The 18,889-nt window shown below is 32.5% G+C and overlaps 1 protein-coding gene across 1 annotated transcript; it reads right to left on the reverse strand.

The window, feature by feature from the left end:
• Positions 1–4,523: 4,523 nt before the first annotated feature.
• Positions 4,524–8,763, reverse strand: EMS1 (Leucine-rich repeat transmembrane protein kinase). The gene has a single exon (XM_088095712.1). The coding sequence runs from the start codon at positions 8,539–8,541 to the stop codon at positions 4,666–4,668; it is 3,876 nt and encodes a 1,291-aa protein (XP_087951838.1). The 5' UTR covers positions 8,542–8,763; the 3' UTR covers positions 4,524–4,665.
• Positions 8,764–18,889: the final 10,126 nt, after the last annotated feature.

Consider the following 18,889-nt stretch of genomic DNA (forward strand, 5'->3'; position numbering starts at 1 on the left):
AGGACATCCATGACCAGTAGCAGCTGAAACGTCTAAAATCATGATTTGAAGAGAGAACAAACAAGATTCTACTGAAAAACAAAGTTCAGAGTTTTTCCAACAGAAAGAAAAACGTAGAATTGATTTTTCTCATTTGATATTGATAGAAGCATGGTAGAAGTAGGTGAAGTTTCTTGTTTGAATGAAGCTTTAATTGAAGACTATTATACTATAAACCCCACATGTTGGATCTTGTTCATTGAAATTTCTATTGGGTGGAAGACCTTTTTTTAGGTTAAGTAGAAGACATTTTTCATTCAAGTTCAGAGGTTTCTCTCTACCACCAACGTACGTGCTCTCATACTTTTCACCTTATCCTTGCGTTTTCATGCTTCTAAACTATTTCTTTAAATTTAATTTAATCTTAGTTCAAATTATTTTATGTAAATACAATAATATAAATTTATTAAATTTTAACCTTTTCTTTTTGATAAAATATTTCAAATTATAAATAAAAAAATTTATTTAATCTTTATTAATATTATTTTACTGTTAAAATTTCTTAAGATTTTTTCACCACACATCAAGGTTTTTTATTGACGTAAGAAGTTTTTTTTTGTCAATGTTGAACACGCCTATTACTTCTTGACAATGCTAAACACACACTTTTACATATGTTGACATTGATCAAATTATTTCTACAACGAAATTGGGTTAGGGTATTTTGTTGTCGTCGGCTGAAAAATTCTTCCTGATGACTTTGGTAAATAAATTCTAATGAATGTGGATAAAATAACAATTAATTTTAGTACGACAAAAGCTTTAACTTAAAAATAGTTATTGTGTGATTATGACACTCAATTTATGACCAAGACAATATTGTTTCAGTCTCACTTAGGTAGATGTTCTAACTAAACCCAGACGAATAATGTTGAGATGTCCTACAAAAGATAAGAAGACGGGATAGGCGATTGAGGTTAATTTACAAAAATGGTGTAGTATGGTTATTTATCAGAATTGAAAAAAAGTTGTTTTTGCTGAAAGGGACTGAGGAAACTCCTGCTGTTATCGTTCGGAAACACTCCTCCTTCACCGAACGGTCTTTCGCTTCCGCCTTACCTCCTGATTCTTCCTCTCTCAATGTCAAAGTGGGGGGACCTGCAGAAAACACTCCAACGCTCAAGTCAAAATTTATCTCCGCAAGTCTAGTGAAAATCAGTCAGATCAGAGGGTTTACCTTCTTAATCGATTGTTATTTATATGATTTCAAGGAATATTATCCATTAATTTACCTTTTAATGACAATCAATCCTCACCTTAACTGCTCGACAATGACCGTTACATTATTAATCTTGCATTCATGGACATTCAAAAGTTGTCTCCAGTCTTGGAGAGTTCGCGAGTATTACCCTGACGTCCGATCAGGAATGATCGGCTTTCATCACCCTTACGTGCCCGATCGGTCTGATTAATACTTCCATCGTCCCGGGACAATCGATCCAACCTACTCGATAATGATTAAGCATGCCCGATCGGTCTATCCTATTCGGTAGTAACAAAAGTAATTACGAGGGTAGATATCGGAATCACGATTTTACTTTTTAAAATGAAGAAGTCATACATTATATAAAAAAAAAAACTGGAATACACGTTTGATGGTACGACTTTAAATAAGACAAAAATAATAATTTTTGAAACTAAAATCCCGAGTGAAATTATTCATTGTTAAGTAATAATTTTAAGCATAACTTGTCCACACTTTGCTCTCTTTAATTCTGCCAATTTTAGTAATAACTATACTAAATTGCATTTTTTTTGTAAATTAGTCACCGACTCCCCAACTTTATCTTTAAATTTGATTTTTAATTTTATATTTTAAAAATTTGTTATATTTATACCACGTTTAATTAAATACATATTTTTTAAGTTTTTAATTGATTAGTTAATATCTTATAAATTAAAAATCAATTATTATTTTTAAATGTTAAATTATTTATTATAATTAATAATAAGAATTTAATTTGCAAATGTTAATTATTTAAGTTTTCGTATTATTGTATACCTACATTAGACTAACATAATACCTATACTGTTTTTTTTGCCTCAATTTTTACTTTAAAAAAAATGGACTGATGGGTTAGATGTGGGTCAAACTGGTCCATGTGTCAAATACTCACATTGACGCTATTAGAGAAAGAATATAAATACCTTTAAACTTTTATTTAAATAGAATATAAAATTCTTTAATTTTAAGTAATTCAATTACATAGATAAAATAATAGAATTTTATTTTCTTTTAAAAAATATATTTAAATAATATATTTTTGTCATAAAACATTTCAATTTTTTATAAAAATGAATTATTCTATAAAAATTTCATTTAAACGTACCTTAACAACAATCAACTTCAAAGTTTTTCTGACATTAGGATTATTTTAATATAATAATTTAATTAAGGTCATTTTCGTCGCAAGAGTCGTTATATAGGATATAAATTTATTTTTAAGATTTCACATTTAAATATAATTTTTTTTAACATCCCACTTTAATGTTATTTTCCTATAAACTTATCGAGAAGAGTTGTTTCTAAGATAAAAAAAAAAATTTGACTTTTAAACCCTAATTTCTTAAAGTTTTTTGTTATAGCAACAGTATAATAGAGGAGTTTTATAAGAATCAGCTCTTAAATTTATGATCATAAATATAATTCCCATATCAGAGACATCCTAATAATTCATCCAAAACATATCCATTTATTTGTTTTCTATCCCTTTTTATATTATTATAATATGTGGAAAATAAATTTAAAAAATGAGACTTTCACACATAATGAAAAATATCATTTATGATTACAATTTAATTCTTAAGTTTATAAAAAAAGTGATATTTATATCATCATCGTTAATATTAAGGTGAATTTTTAAGCCTAACTCAATCCTACAAAATTGAAAGTGTAATTCAATCCCACAAAATCAGCTTGTAAAATAAGGTTTGTACCTCACTTATATACTAGAAATTGATCTTATTTATAGTCGATGTCGAACTCTTGACAATTAATTATAATCACACTGTGTGGCATGATTAATAATTAGTTAGAGTGCATCTGTATTAGAAATTGCTTAGCAACTAATAGTTTATTTTCAATAAAAGTATTATTTTATATAGATCATAAACGGTTTACTATGACATTTTATATTGTGGTGTGGTTAAAAGCATGCCTTGACACTGCAAGAGAATGAGAGATGAGAACATCACATTCCGATGTTGATTAGTGGGGATTTGGGCCGTCTTTGTCAAAACAATTTTGGATTGGTTTAACGACCTTTCAGGCCCAATTCGTTTCCTCTTTTAAAATAATACTAATTTTAAATCTGTATTTATTAAAAGAGATTTGTACATCCAAAAAATAAATAGTAAATACTTTTAATTTTATTAATAATTTTAAATAAATTTTATTTATATGTTTACAAAGTCAATAAAACGCATATAAATATTTTTCGTTGGGTATATTTTTGCCTGAGAAACACTCTACATGTCTTTTGACTAAATTCGAACTTATTCTGAGACGTTATGAAATTAGTTTTTTTCAAATCCCTGTTGACATATCAATCTATTTTGTGATACTCAGAAAACATTAACTGTATAAATATAAGTAAAATTAAAAAAATGTATTAAAATCATAGTTATATAATAAGTGATAAAACTATAAACACGGGTAATTGGTTTTTTAATTTTGAAAACTGTAAAAAAAAAGTAAATTCTCATATAAAGAGTAATTTTGTAAATATATTTTAATACATAATGTTGATTAAAAAATCAAATTATTACATTCAATTGGATAATTAAATAAAGAATAAAAGTGAAAACTTCAAAATACAGATCATTCAATCATACCTTGCTTCTATACTTATGATTTACATCGAATATCTATGATGTTATCAAGAGTTCTCCATTGACACACTCAATATTTTCACCTACACTTTGTTCTATGGTTATATATTTATGGTTGATCCTTAAAGTGTGTTACATTTTAAATAGAGGAATGGTCACAAGGAAAAGCGAACACATTGTTCTTTTCCACATGTTAAAGCTCACATGGAATTCCAGTTTCAAATTATACCATTTTTGCATTTTTATTTGATGTGAATTACAGTTTATTATATTAGTTTTACGTTTATTTACAATTTTTATTTCAATGTAAAAGTTTTAAAAAAATATATAATCTAATTAATATTTTATTTAATTAATTATTAAAAATATATTTCAGATACTAATATTTTTTTTTTGGTTTTCCAATTTAGTGATTTAAATTGTATGCATTTATAATAATTATATAAAATTCAAATCTTAAACATATGATAGAATAATTACTCCAATTAATAGTTTGAGGTGTAATTGGTGGTTTTAGCTTTGTTTTATCTATGGTTATGAATATGATAAAAAAAAACACAAAAAATGCATGATCAAGCAATGTCATGATCACATTACAAGCATATCTGAACTATGCAGGAGTTCAATCAATCAGCATCTCTGTCAACTTGTGAAGCCATGAAATCAGATGGATAAGAAAGAGCTTTTATACATATATAGATTGATAAACCATAATCTACATACATAACATTAGATTACTAGTCTAGAGCTTGTGTTAGAAAAGTTCAGTTAATTGTTGATGTAAATACTAGTGAACTACTCCCCCTTCATCCCCTTCAAGAATTTGTGCACTTGAAGCATGGTAGGCCTGTTTGCAGGATTGTCAGATATGCAAACACAAGCAATTTGCAGCATTTGAAGCATCATCTGCTTTGAGTCGGCATCAAGAACTGATGGATCAAGAACATCAGCAGCCTGTCCCTTCTTGATCTTCTGAGTAACCCATCCAACCAAGTTACCACCTTCAATCTCTTTAAAATCTGGTCCTGTTGGCTCTTTACCAGTCACAAGTTCAAGCAAAATGACCCCAAAACTGTAAACATCTCCTCTTGTTGTGGATCTCCCACTCTGTCCATACTCTGGTGGAATGTAACCAAATGTTCCAGCAATATCAGTGGTGATATGAGTCTCACAGGCACTGATCAGTCTTGCCAGTCCAAAGTCTGCAACCTTTGGCTCAAAATTTTCATTCAGCAAGATGTTGCTAGCTTTAACATCCCTGTGAATGATGTGAGGTATAAAACCATGATGAAGGAAAGCTAATCCTCGAGCAGCGTCAGTTGCAATTTTGTAACGTTTGTTCCAGCTCAGGATTTCAAGTGCCCCGGTCTTATTTCTCAACCAAAGATCTAAGCTCCCATTTACCATATATTCATAAACGAGCAGTTTCTCCTCGCCGATTGAGCAATATCCAAGTAACTCAACGAGATTTTGATGCTTCACCTTGCCCAAGGTTTCCATTTCAGCCATGAACTCACGATGACCTTGCGTTTTTGCCTCACTAAGCTTCTTCACTGCAACCGTTTTTCCATTAGGTAAAGTGGCCTTGTACACAGTTCCAAAACCTCCATCTCCAATTATATTTGTCTTGCTGAAGTTGTCAGTTGCTTCAAGGATGTCCACCAAAGTTAATTTCAGAAGAGGCTGCTCAAACATTGCAACATTGATACTCAATGGCTCCTTTGATCTGCTACTGCTCAAGAAATAAAGATTGTGATCAACATAACTGTTTAGTTTGCGCTCCACAAGCTCCTCAGGATTAGTTTGCCTCCTGGTAATCCATTTATGCAGAACAAAAGCAATGCTTAGAGTTAGCAGTAAAAGTGTAACCGCAATTGCAGCAAGCCGCCATGCATTATACAATACTGATCTTCCAATGCTTTTATCCTGACAAATTATACCCAACATCTGGCCACAAAGGTTTCTGTTCCCTGCAAGTCTAAATCTGGGTAGGTTCTGGCAAATACCATTACTTGGTATCGGCCCTTCCAACCTGTTTCGTGACACATCTAGGTAAACCAGATTATCTAGGCCGCATAACTTGTCTGGAATCCTTCCAGATAGTTTATTACCTGAAACATCAAAATATTCCATTTGCATAAGATCCCCAAGGTCTAAAGGAATGTCTCCAGTCAACATATTTCCATGAAGATCCAAATTTGTCAGGTAAGAAAGATTTCCCAAAGACCGCGGCAAGTTCCCATTGAAGCAATTGTCACTTAAATTCACTGTCTCAATCCTCCATGTCATGGAGTTTGAGAAGAGCTCCCCTAGTTGGCCTGAAAGCCTGTTATTTTGCACATAAATCCCAACAAGGCTTTGCACTCCTGAAAGAGAAGAAGGAAGCTCGCCGCTCAGCTCATTATAGCTCAAATCCAAGTGAGTCAACCCTTTCATGTTCTCAAAACTCACCGGAATTGAACCAGACAACTTATTTCCTGTCAAATTCAGCTTCACCAAATTAGTCAACTTTCCAAAGCTTTGAGGGATGGTACCTGACAGCTGATTACGTCCCAAATACAAACCCTGGAGCTTGAGCACACCTCCAAGCTCCAGTGGAATGGAACCCGACAACAAGTTGTCAGACAGATCCAAAGTTGTAAGATTCGTCAACAGTGAAAGTGATTTAGGAATGCTACCAGAGAGCATGTTGTTGCTAACTAAGAGATTCACAACCACTGCACAACTCCCAATTTCATCGGGTATGGGGCCAGACAATCTGTTGTGAGAGAGATCAAACACGCCAAGGTGCTGGACAAAGCTCAGATCAGGGATGCTACGCTGTCGAAAATATGAAGATTTTTTGGCAGGAATGGACCCAGATAGATTATTGTGAGAAAGAACCAGACACTGCAATTGACTCAGTTCAACCAGTTTCTCAGGAATAGATCCGTTCAGCTTATTATTTCCAAGGTCCAGTGTGGTGAGGGAAGTGCAGCCACCAAGCTCAGTTGGGATACTCCCTTCAAGCATATTCGCGTTCAAATTAAGAACTGAGAGATTTGAGAGTCTCCCAATTTCCTTAGGAATAGTACCTGTCAGACGATTATTGCTAAGAACAAGCCTCTCCAGAATAACTGCATTCCCAATCTCCACAGGAAGAGAACCCTCCAAACGGTTATTAGCAGCGGAGAATTCCATCAGAGCCAATGATTTCCACAGCCCAGAAGGTATTTTCCCACTAAAATTGTTAGAATCAAGGTCCAGCACCATCAAGGGTAACTCAGAAAGATACTCGGGTATAGAACCAACAATCCTATTATTCATCAAAACCAACTGTGTAAGGTTCTTACACTTGACGAACACTTTCTCAAGAGTACCAGAGAGAAAGTTGTCATCAAGATCAACCTCCAAAAGTGAGGCAGCATTGCAAAGCTCCTCAGGAATAGGACCTGTCAGCAAATTACTGCTTAAACTGAGGTGCTCCATCACAGAACAATTCCCAAGTTCAGGAGGAATAACCCCAGAAAAACGGTTAGCAGAGAGCAAAAGAGAATCGATATTGCTCCACTTCCCCAGCCAAGAAGGCAAAGGCCCATGAAGCTGATTTTTCTCAGCAGAAAAGGTTAACATGGGAAGCTCAGAAAGCTCCTCAGGCAGAGACCCAGAGAGTGAATTGAAAGAAAGCATCACAGACCTCAAATTCTTACACTTCCCAAGCTCGGCTGGCACCGACCCATTAAGCTGGGCAAACACAAGGTCCAAAATTTTCAAGCTCTCCAGCTCCCCAATGAACCGGGGAATCGAACACCTCAAGGGGTTGTAAGAAAGGTCAAGCTTGGTCAACGCTTTCAGCTTCGCCATTTCCTCAGGCAAAGGACCTTCGATGGAACAGGAAGGAGAGTAGAAAATTTCAAGTTTTGAAAGCAACCCAATCTCCCTCGGCAAAGTCCCAGACAACTTGTTAATCCCCACGTAAAGGGCACTGATGTTCCGCCAGTTCCCGATTTCCGGCGGGATTACGCCGGAAAACGAGTTGTTCGAGATATCAACGGAAATCAAAGACCTCGCTCCGGTAAAGAGACTCACCGGAAGAGAACCGGATAACAAGTTGTTGCTGAGGTCGAGAAACTCAAGCCGGGTCAAATTCCCGACGCTCTCCGGCACTTCTCCAACGAGCGAGTTCCCGGAGAGGTCGAGTGTGCATAGCTTCGTCAAGAGCCCCACCTCCGGCGGGATATTCCCGGCGAGCGAGTTGGAGCCCAGTCGGAGAGTTTCCAGCTGAAGCAACCCGCCGAGCTCGCCGGGGATCTCTCCCGTGAGCTGGTTGTCACGTAGGTTGAGGAGAGAGAGCGAAGAGAGAGAGAAGAGCGACGAAGAGAGTGTTCCTCTGAGGTTGCGGTTGGGAAGAGAGAGCGAAGTGACTCGTCCGAGTTGGCACGTGACGCCGACCCAGTGGCAGTGCGGGGTGGCAGGGTTCCACGAAGGGAGAAGGTGAGGGTTTTGGAGACCCTCTTTGAAGGAAAGAAGGTAAAGCTTGTCGTTGTTTTGTTCTGCGGTGACATGCAGAAAACACAAGAAGAAGAACAGAACGAGGTAGGAGTTTACGAGGTTGAAGGGAAGAGCCATGAAGAGAGTGGCAGAGGGAAGAACGAGAGAAGGGTTAGGTTGGTTTAGAGGAATATGGAGCATGCAAACGGCGTTGGAGAAGGTGGAAGATAATGGGTAGTAGTAGAAGCAGCACGAAAGCTAGGCATTGCCATGAAATGAAGGAGTTGGTTTGAGGAGAGAAGAGCTACAGTGGCAATGCCAAAAGAGGTTATTTGTCAGAATGCACCACGCATAGCACGTGACTTCTACCTTCCCTAACCCCAAATATTACTTTGCCTTCAAAACTGAACTCCCCCAACCCCCTCATCTTTTTCACCCACACATATTGGAGAAAATTTAGTTTTTGTTTATAAATTTATACACATTTAGTCAGAATTATTGACTATTGAAGTAAACTGTAAGATTAAATATATTTTAAAATATACTCTTGCACATTGTTTTAATTGTCAAGAGCAAAACGATGGAAAGAAAACCACAAAAATAATGAATGTGAGTTCAAAGATAGGAAGAGATAAGTTTTATAAGTATTTTAAAAAATAAAAGACGGTAAACATGGTATATAGTAATTGAAAAGAAACATTAGACATACATTATTGAAAATTAATCTTTTAATGCAAAAATAAACTTCTATAGAAAGATTATTCTTTTATGATTTTATTAATTCTTTAAATAAATGAAAATTTATCGACAAAGGTTTAATGCATGTTTATCTATAAATTTTAAAACGATGACAATTGTCACCTACTGGCAAAGCTAAAAATATGCATGGTAGAGTAAGGCATGATTATCGTTTTATGATTTATTAACGTGTTTAAAGAGTAAATTATATTCTATCAATAAATATTTAATTCATATTTATTTTAAATATTTTTTGACAGTTTTTTATGTATTTTAAATATATAAGATTAATATTTACAGTTTTCCATAAAAAGAAACAGACTTTTCAATTAAAATATGTATTTTAAACAAGTCGAACAGTAAGAAATTTAAATTTGTAAAAGTTAAAACTATTTGCGATCAACCACTTGACTGTTACTTTAGTACTGCTTTCCATTTATTGAAGGAAGTTCAAAATGGATCTTTCATGAAAGAACCATTCATGATGTTTGTATTATAATCTTAAACCGTGAAAATATCAAGCTGAATCGGCATATTTGTTTTTAATATGGTTTTGTATCATTCTTAATACTTAATCATTGTTCCTCAAAACTCCTCAAACAGTTAACAACTGCAGCTTCCTTTATAAGATAATGGTAATTTTGGACATAGCTAAGCTATTGGCTAAGGTCTTCAGAAAAGAGGGGTTTTGTCCATATTTTTTCCATTGAATTAGGGAAGTTTGTCTCCTCTTATCACTTGGGTTTCTTATGCTGCTCACTTTCTTTCCACATTAACAAATTTATAGAGAGATTTTAAATAGTTATAGGACTGGGCAAGCTTGTGGGATTTGCACATTGCACGGCTATACTTACATTCCTAATTCAAAGTCCAAAAAGATTCTAACTTTTCTTTAGATTAAACTATAACACACTTTCTTTTATCTTCATTGCTTTCGAATCAAAGGTTTATGCAATATGCACTCTTTTTGTTTGTTTCCACCAGTACATGTCATGTCACCAAGTTTAATATTTATTTTTTCTCTTTTGCTCGCTTTTCTTATTATTATTTTTTCTATAAAGTAGTACAACTAAGTATTAATATTTCAATGTTCTCTTCTAATGTTATGTTTCTTTAAAAAATATATAAAATAATTTTTGAAGAATAAATAAAATACCTGCATATTATTTTACTTTGGAAGTGAGGTTGGGATTTGGGCATGAGTGTGAAAGTGAGGTTATTTTGGTCATTAGGAAGCAATGGAGAAATGTGTTGTGGGGTAAGTGATTTGAAGGGACATTGGTGAGTGACTGATGAAATCAGACCAATGGTGGCTTCAAACCAAACACTGTCTCTCTCACTCTCACATGTCTCTTCCCGGGAAGCATGTCCACTTTTCCAATATTTTCAAACCCTGCAACTTCTATTTTCACTCTCTTTTCATTCCGTTTTTGCCCTTTTTTTAAAACTACAAAATTTTCTCTTCTACATATTTTTTTCAATTTAATATCAGATTTTATTTTCAATACACTGCATATAATAAGAGAACAGAATTAAAAAAAAGAGAGGATGTTATATGTAATGTTCTGTTTTTTTAACCTTACTTTCTCCTTTCACCTTATTTCAAACACTACTCCTAAATTTACTGATTTAAATTTATGAAGTCACATTGTATTTTGTTGAAAAGATTATTTTGATCAATTTTTCGTGATAGAAATTAGATAAATTAGTTTGACCGAATACATGTTGAAATAAAAAAATTATACTTTAAGTATCGGTAATAGTTTTTTAATTATAACATCTATATTCAACCATTATTTTAAAGATTAAAAATCGAGTTTGAATTCAATGTAATTTTTGTTATAATAACATCACTATTTCTTGAAATTAACATATTTATATTAATTTTTAAAAAAGGATATTTTAAGTATTAATATAAATTTTGATATTTCAGTTACCCAAAACTAATTTATTATTTGTTATTACTTGAAAATTTATTATAGAAAGTAAAATTTATTAAAAGAAAAATACAAAAAATGGGAAACCAAGCCAAATTCATAATAAAATTTATATTTAAATACAGTACTAACACAATTATAAAACAAGATAGATTAATAAAACAAAAAAAATAGTCTTAAATTATAAATTTAGTATTAACACAATTATCTAAAAAATAATCATAATAATAAATATATTTAAAATCATTACAGATGACAAAAAAGAAAACTTCTTTGCTTCACACTAATAAGACAATCATTGTTACATCACAATAGATAAGTTAATGTGCAAAAAAAAGTTTTCAAAAAAACAAACTTATATATATTATCATACATCATTCATTCATAAAAATAATCATATCACATGTGAAGACTCATTCTATATTCAATTATTCAAATAAAACATTGATGCAAAATCTCGAGGACCATTGCACTTATGATAACCTCTACTGTTATGTAGAGTCATTGTCAATAAATTTTACTCTATTATACAAGATTAATCCATCAACAGCTTTGACCAAGATAAAATTCTTATATTAAGACTTCCTACACCTCTCACCACATATTTCATTATCCTTTACTTAGACTTAAAAGATGATAAGAGCATAATATAACCTTTAATGTCTCCTTACACCGATAAAAACACCATCATAAAATCTATCTACGAAATCCATAAAATTGCTCTAAACACATATACAATATAACACTCGTATCCAATAAGAAGCTCTTCATCGTCACAAATTTTACACATCATTATTCGATCGCATATGGGTGTTTATAAAAGCAATAGCTGCGGTATTGTCCAGTTAATGAAGAGACACTCTTCACGTTGAGAAATGTGGTGTTTACATATTGTTTATTTTGAAGTTGAGAATCCAAATGAAAAAGTGAGTAAGAAATTATGGTGAGACACGGCCTATGTGTTTGAATCCGAATCGGTGTTTAGAAGGGAACTTTTGTTTGAGACAAACACAAAAGAGAAAACAAAAAAAGTTGAAATTGAATGAAATGAGGAAGCCAAAGGCTGCTAGAAAGGCGAGTCGAATTTATTTAAAATGTTTCTGCTTTAAAAACTTGCAGCAATTGGGTGTGTTACTGACGGTACACTCACTAATAACCTCCCGTGTTGAGAAGGTCTGAGAGATGCAGGGAATACAGAAAAAAGGTTGTTAGGGTTCAACACCAAATCTACTCTTTACTCATTGTTAGACCGTACCATATCAAGAATATCATGTGCAGCCCCATCTCATACCTCTGTGGTCCCTCTAACAAAAAAAGTTCTCTCTGCATAAAGCAATCTTGCTCCAACCCTTTTTCCTCCTTCACTCTTTACCTGTGACTCCACTCAATCCTCTACACACTTACCATGCTACCTACTTTGCATATTCACCATTCATTTCCATAACATCCAATTAAGGTTTCATCATTTTCCCAACTCATCAAAATCTTCTGTATTTGAATCATTATTCACCTAATTACCAGATATTTTCAAAAATCACAGTCCTTTGTTCGGAGCAGCGCAACTTCAGTTGCAGGTGGTCCTGATCGTTGCAACTCAGACTAGGCAGAAACATTTACAAAAACTATCACTTTCAATCCAATATAATCAGATCCAAAATAGTTTCTCGTACTAATCGACTTCCAACATTCCTATCATCTATGCAAAAATCCTCCCCACCTGCCTTCATTCATCCATCGCCATCTCAATTCATTTTTTTTTTGAGGTAAACTTTCCCTTCATCTTTATAACCATTCTGCACCGCATTGCTCTTTTCTATGTATATACGACATTGTCATAAATCCAGAAGGTTTAAGCTCACCGATAAATGAACTAATAAATTATAAATATGTTAGTTTTACTCACAAGTATATCCAAGTTCCAGACATATATATTAATCTTGAATTCTAGATATAGAGACCAAAAATATTCAAATATCAAGATTAATAATAAATAAAAAAACACAGTATGTATGTGAGTATGTAGAATGAATAACATCATTTGACGTATGGTTGTGAATGTGAGTGCATTGAATGGGTTTTGATAGGGAGCTACCCGTTTCTGCGATTTACTGACATCACACATTGATCACACTTGTTTGTAATGCCCCTTGCATTGTAAAGAGTTGTGCTTTCTTTTTGTTAAACTTTGATTCTTTCTCCATGTTTTAACACACTGATAAGCCAACTATCAGGTATTGTACTATTCTCATAATCAATTTTACTGTTTTCTAAACATCAGTTCCTGCTGTTATCTTTTTCTCACCTTCAGCATCTCACTGATATTTGAAATTGCCATTTTTATTAAATATAAAAAACTAAAATATGCTTATTAATAATAAATATAACTACTGCCCCCCCAAGTTAGGAATTCACACAAGCTTGGGAACATTTCCTCGCAACACCCGTACAAAATGTGTTAAACTTTCATACTTTCCTAGATAGGAAATTACAAATACATTTTCTAATATATATTCTCAAGTCATATTTATACTTTTTTTAACCACTGTGACTTCACTTGTTAAAAAATGTATTTTTAATGCTGTTAAAGCTTAGAAGATGTAAAGAAAAAAAGTAACAATTTTTTGTTTTTGAAACAAAAAAGATACTTGTATAGAATTTTAGAAAACCTCGAGTGTGAGTAATTTAAGAAGATCTAAAAAATGCGAGACTAATTTCATTCCATATATAAGAAATACGAGACTGATGATATATAAATAAATCGTATGTTTTATTCTATAATTCCATTTATAGAAGTTGAATCAGACATAACATTTAATAAAAGAAAATTAACTTAAATACTAATTTACTTAGTAACAAAATAAAATTTTGCAACTAAAGTGCTTTTTAATTTTATTTTCAGCGAGATATTCACCTGTTGTCCATCGACTACGCCTTTCGGCCTGATCTTAGGCCCTGACTCACCCTCCGTGGACGAACCTTGCGGAGGAACCCTTGGGTTTTCGAGGCATTGGATTCTCACCAACGTTTGCGTTACTCAAGCCGACATTCTCGCTTCCGCTTCGTCCAGCACTGCTCGCGCGGGTCCTTCCCCCTAAGGCGGAACGCTCCCCTACCGATTCATTTTGACATCCCACAGCTTCGGCAGATCGCTTAGCCCCGTTCATCTTCGGCGCAAGAGCGCTCGATCAGTGAGCTATTACGCACTCTTTCAAGGGTGGCTGCTTCTAGGCAAACCTCCTGGTTGTCTCTGCACCCCTACCTCCTTTATCACTGAGCGGTCATTTAGGGGCCTTAGCTGGTGATCCGGGCTGTTTCCCTCTCGACGATGAAGCTTATCCCCCATCGTCTCACTGGCCGACCTTGACCCTTGTTATTTTGAGGTCATATCTAGTAATCCAGAACGAACATATACTTTCTTTATATACTTCATTCTTGTTACAATTGCATTATTATTTAACAATAATTATAAATTTATTTATTATGTTCTACAAATCTTTAATATTTTATGCAAACCGACCTCATTGAAACTTTTTTTTAATGAATTAAGTAATAAGAACCTAACTTGATTTTCATCAATTATACAATTTTTTTCCACTTATGAAATCATTGTATTGGAGCTGTTAATATTTGGTACAAATCTGTTAAAGGAAGTTGCAGCGGATAATATGAGAATCTGAAATCTGAACAATTTTTGTCCAGCTCGGCTGATGGTACGAAATTAAGATGTTTTTTATCGTTACGTTATAATAATGATATCAGGCCGTGTAAGGACGAGAGTAGGTCAAATTACCATCAAGACCTTGTTGTTCAAATTACATTAAATTAAGTCTTTTGTCAATGCAATGTTTGGTAACAATCCACATAAAGTCAAGTAATACAAAAGTAAATTACATAACAAATTAAAAATAAATTAAATTTGAAAGTATCCTTAAAACAGAAAAGTCGAGCACTGTTTATTACTGCTTATCCTTTTATAAACTTAAATCATTACAAAATTTAAATAAAAAAAAAACAAAAACAAAACATAACATTTTTATTAAACACATCTTTCTAACGTCAATGTATATATATCTTGGATATAAGATTAAACGATAAAAATAAAGTTAACTATACTCGTATCATGTATAATATAATCATGAACGTGAATGTTTTGATCTAAAAGATCTTTTAGATCTTGATATTTAGAAGTGAACTTTAAACCTAATTTAGTTCCACAAAACCATATAATTCAAGGTATATATACGAGTAATTCGATAGCGGATGAAACAATATACTCAATAAATAACAAATATCTTAAAAAGAGAATTTTAAGCCTAATTCAATCTCATAAAATTAGTTTAAGGTAGGATATACACCCACTTATATATTTTAAATTAATTTTATTTTGATTCGAAACTTTTAACTATCAAACAATTAATAAAGAAAGAAGAAGCTGCGAATAAAAATCGTAATAAGTTGATTAATAGTTCAACATTTTTCGGCTATGGGATTTGATTTGAGATTTAAACAACTTTAGCTGGATTGAATTATAAAGTAGTGAATTTGTGCGTTTCCTTCGGTTAAACTTCAATGGTTTTTTCCTTTTTTTCCAATTTATCCCCCTGTTTTGCTGTGCAAAGCATTGTTTTCATTATGATCTACCTATAGGTTGAACCTTAGTCACTTTTTCATAATTTTACAACTTGAAGAGACACGGCATAGGGGATATATATAATATTATATACATTTGTTTGAAAGCAACTGGTCCATGAAGTACCCCACACTAACTCATAATTGAGTGATATATGTATGTGGATGATGATAGAAGAAGAGGACTGAAGATGAGCGAACAATGGTTGGAAGTTTCAGGAGTACTTTCCGTGGATGTTGTTTAGATTAGAATTTGGAATACACATGCTTAATTACCCTTGGTGCATGCTGAAAAGTGAATTGAAATTAGTGGGTAATTTTCTGGGGAAAGGAAAGAACGAGTGATGAAAAGTGGGAAAATAGAAGAAAAAGGCATGCAGGTGTATGCAGGGGCCCCCAAAGGCCAAAACACATAAGCTCCAACCACTTACAACTCACATTTTCACTGCTATGTGACTGTGTCCTGTGCACACACAGTGATTGTATTTGCAATCGTCAGCTAAAGCACCAAAGAAACCAAAATAAAGGCACTGTCAAAAAAGGGGTTGGTAGAGTGAGTTTGGTGTTGCGTTATAATTACGATCCCATGGGATTGATCGAGAGACTCATGGTATTCATGGAAGCGTGTACGCTAAAAGTGTCTCAAAACTTTGAAAAAATTTCCTCAGATTGGTCACTGCTCATTTTTCAACTGCATAAAGAAATTGTCCCAAAACTGGAAAATTGAGAAAGATTGTGATATGACATTGCGTGACCAAAGCCAATTACGCGAGGCCAAATTAAGTCTCTGATTTTGACTGCTTCTCTATCTGCTTTAATGCCAACAGAGTGAGAAAGAAAGCGAGATTCTCCTTCCATTTTTTTCTTTTCTTCACACTTCATTGATGGGTATTTCTTGTACCCAAAATATGAATCAATTCCTCGAGGCACGGGTTTTGAATATCACAATCACTTTTTTTTTTGCTTTGATCTTGTATTCTTGTCCTGAAGTGAAGGGTTCTGAGGGTCCTCACTTGAATCTCTTGAGAAGTGAGCATTGATAATAATGTGAGGACTGAAGTGGGAAGGATGAGAAATTGGTTGAAGCAGTGTACTGAAAAAGGTTGGATCAAAGTACGTGGTTGTAAATATGATCATGCAAGCACTGCGCAGTAATGTGTTGGGGCCCTTTGCAGTTGAATTGGAATCTTTATCGTTTTTGTACTCAAAACTATCTCTTATAATCCCAAATCAATTGCTACCATTTTCTGGAATCCCAAATCAATTCACACTGCCATTTTTCTGACACTTTATGCGTACATTCGGATATCATCAATCGCTAGCTAACAATGCAAACTTCTCACCTCTTCACTGTAAAACATAATCAATGTCTATACTTTCTTATACTGCAATTTCTTTTACTTCTCCTAATTAATAAAGTTTGTTTGTTTGCATTGTTTATGTTTGTTGAGAAATTATTTTATTAGGTAAATGGTTTCTTAAATAAAATAGAATTTTGAATTATATTTTATACATTACCATTCATATCCTTTTTTTTTCACGATCCTAGCTAAAAAGCCTTCATTCTCGCACCTGATATTTGCGTGCTTTCTACATCACTGTTTCGATTATGAAGTACACGGTTGTCTTTATCTTCCAAAATAAGACCTCATTTTCAATAATTAATTTATGAATTTTGTTTTCTTTTCGTTGGGAATTGTATCTTGAAAATGAAAATAGGCTCAGCAATTGAAAATGCAGTGTGTATCCAACTTATATATATCTCTACTCATCATCAAATGGACAATTTTTTAAAAATTACGTTAAGTCGTACTACTTTGTGAAAAAATCATATGAATTTAATATATAACATTTTAAAGTTGAAATTATGTCAAAATAATAAGATTTTAACTCAGTACATTTTCAACTAACATGATTTTAGTTCAAAATGTTTTTAAAATAAAAATTATACCAAAATGAGATGATTTATTTATATCAATATTTTTTTAAGTTGTATATTATAATAAATTCTTAAAAAATTATGTTAGTATGATGAAAAAAACATAATAAACCCGTGTACGTCATACTCGTATGAAGAAGACAAAAATTATAATTGTTTAACAGTTGGAGGCACGTTACTTTCGTGATACAGGTCGCAATTATATAATAATAGTTAAAATGTTGTTTTATTTTTATTAAATAGTGAAAATATTATTGTTAATCTTTAGTGTGAGTTTAGTATTAAGTAGGAATGAGGCTGAACAGCATATATAATAAAAGAGATTCATATATTTATTTATTGTCTTGATATTTTAGATTATGAGTGGGGTTTTATTTATTTATTTTTTTATGTAAAACGCTTATTACTCATTGAATTTGATTTTTCCTGAAACTTTTTTAAATTATGTTGTTATCAAAACAATGTTAAAACAAAAACAAAAATATTTATGAAACATATTTATTAGTTTGAGTATGTGTCAATTCTCTTATGTATTGAGACAAATATGGTATCCCATTGAGTGGCAAAATGAAAATAAAAAGATTACATGCATTTTAACATACACTAAAATTAAAATATGAAAATACGAGCTTGAACAAAAATAATTTGGAAATGTATATATTTTAATATATAAAATACAAGTGCATGTGATAGCAATATCGGAAGTATATATATATATATATATATTATGTTTTATTCTCCGTTGTGATCAGTTTCTTCTGTTTATGAAATATGTCATTTAAAATTTTGTCTGGATGGCTACATTATGAAAGAAGGAGTAAATTCTTTCACCGATATTAGATTTAAATCCAAACTCCAAAATTAGGATGAATAATTAATAATAATACTTTAACAATATTTTAACATTATCTATTTGTTATTTTGTGATTGGTTCATGTTGATGTTTATGATTCTTATTATTGATTATGAAGTAATTTTGGACCAATCACATAATGACATATCGTAGATATTAAAATATTGTGAGAAAAATGTTGTCAAATTATCATTATCCGTAGAAACTAATAGAAATATTAAAAACTCTAACAATCAATTAAATATCTATCAATATGTTTGGTATAAAAAGAAATAGGTAAAATAAAAATAAGTAAATTCAATAAAATAAATTAAGAAATGAAGGTTTCAAATTAGAAACACGAGTAAAAGTGAAAAATAATATAATATTTTCAAAATTATTTGTCTTCGACTTCCATTATTGTTTTCTAATTAAAAAAAGAATAATGGGAGTTTGGAGCACAACACTTTTAGA

This window comes from Vigna umbellata, chromosome 8 (assembly GCF_029865625.1).
Source record: "Vigna umbellata cultivar VRB3 chromosome 8, Vumbellata_1.0, whole genome shotgun sequence".
NCBI lineage: Eukaryota > Viridiplantae > Streptophyta > Magnoliopsida > Fabales > Fabaceae > Vigna > Vigna umbellata.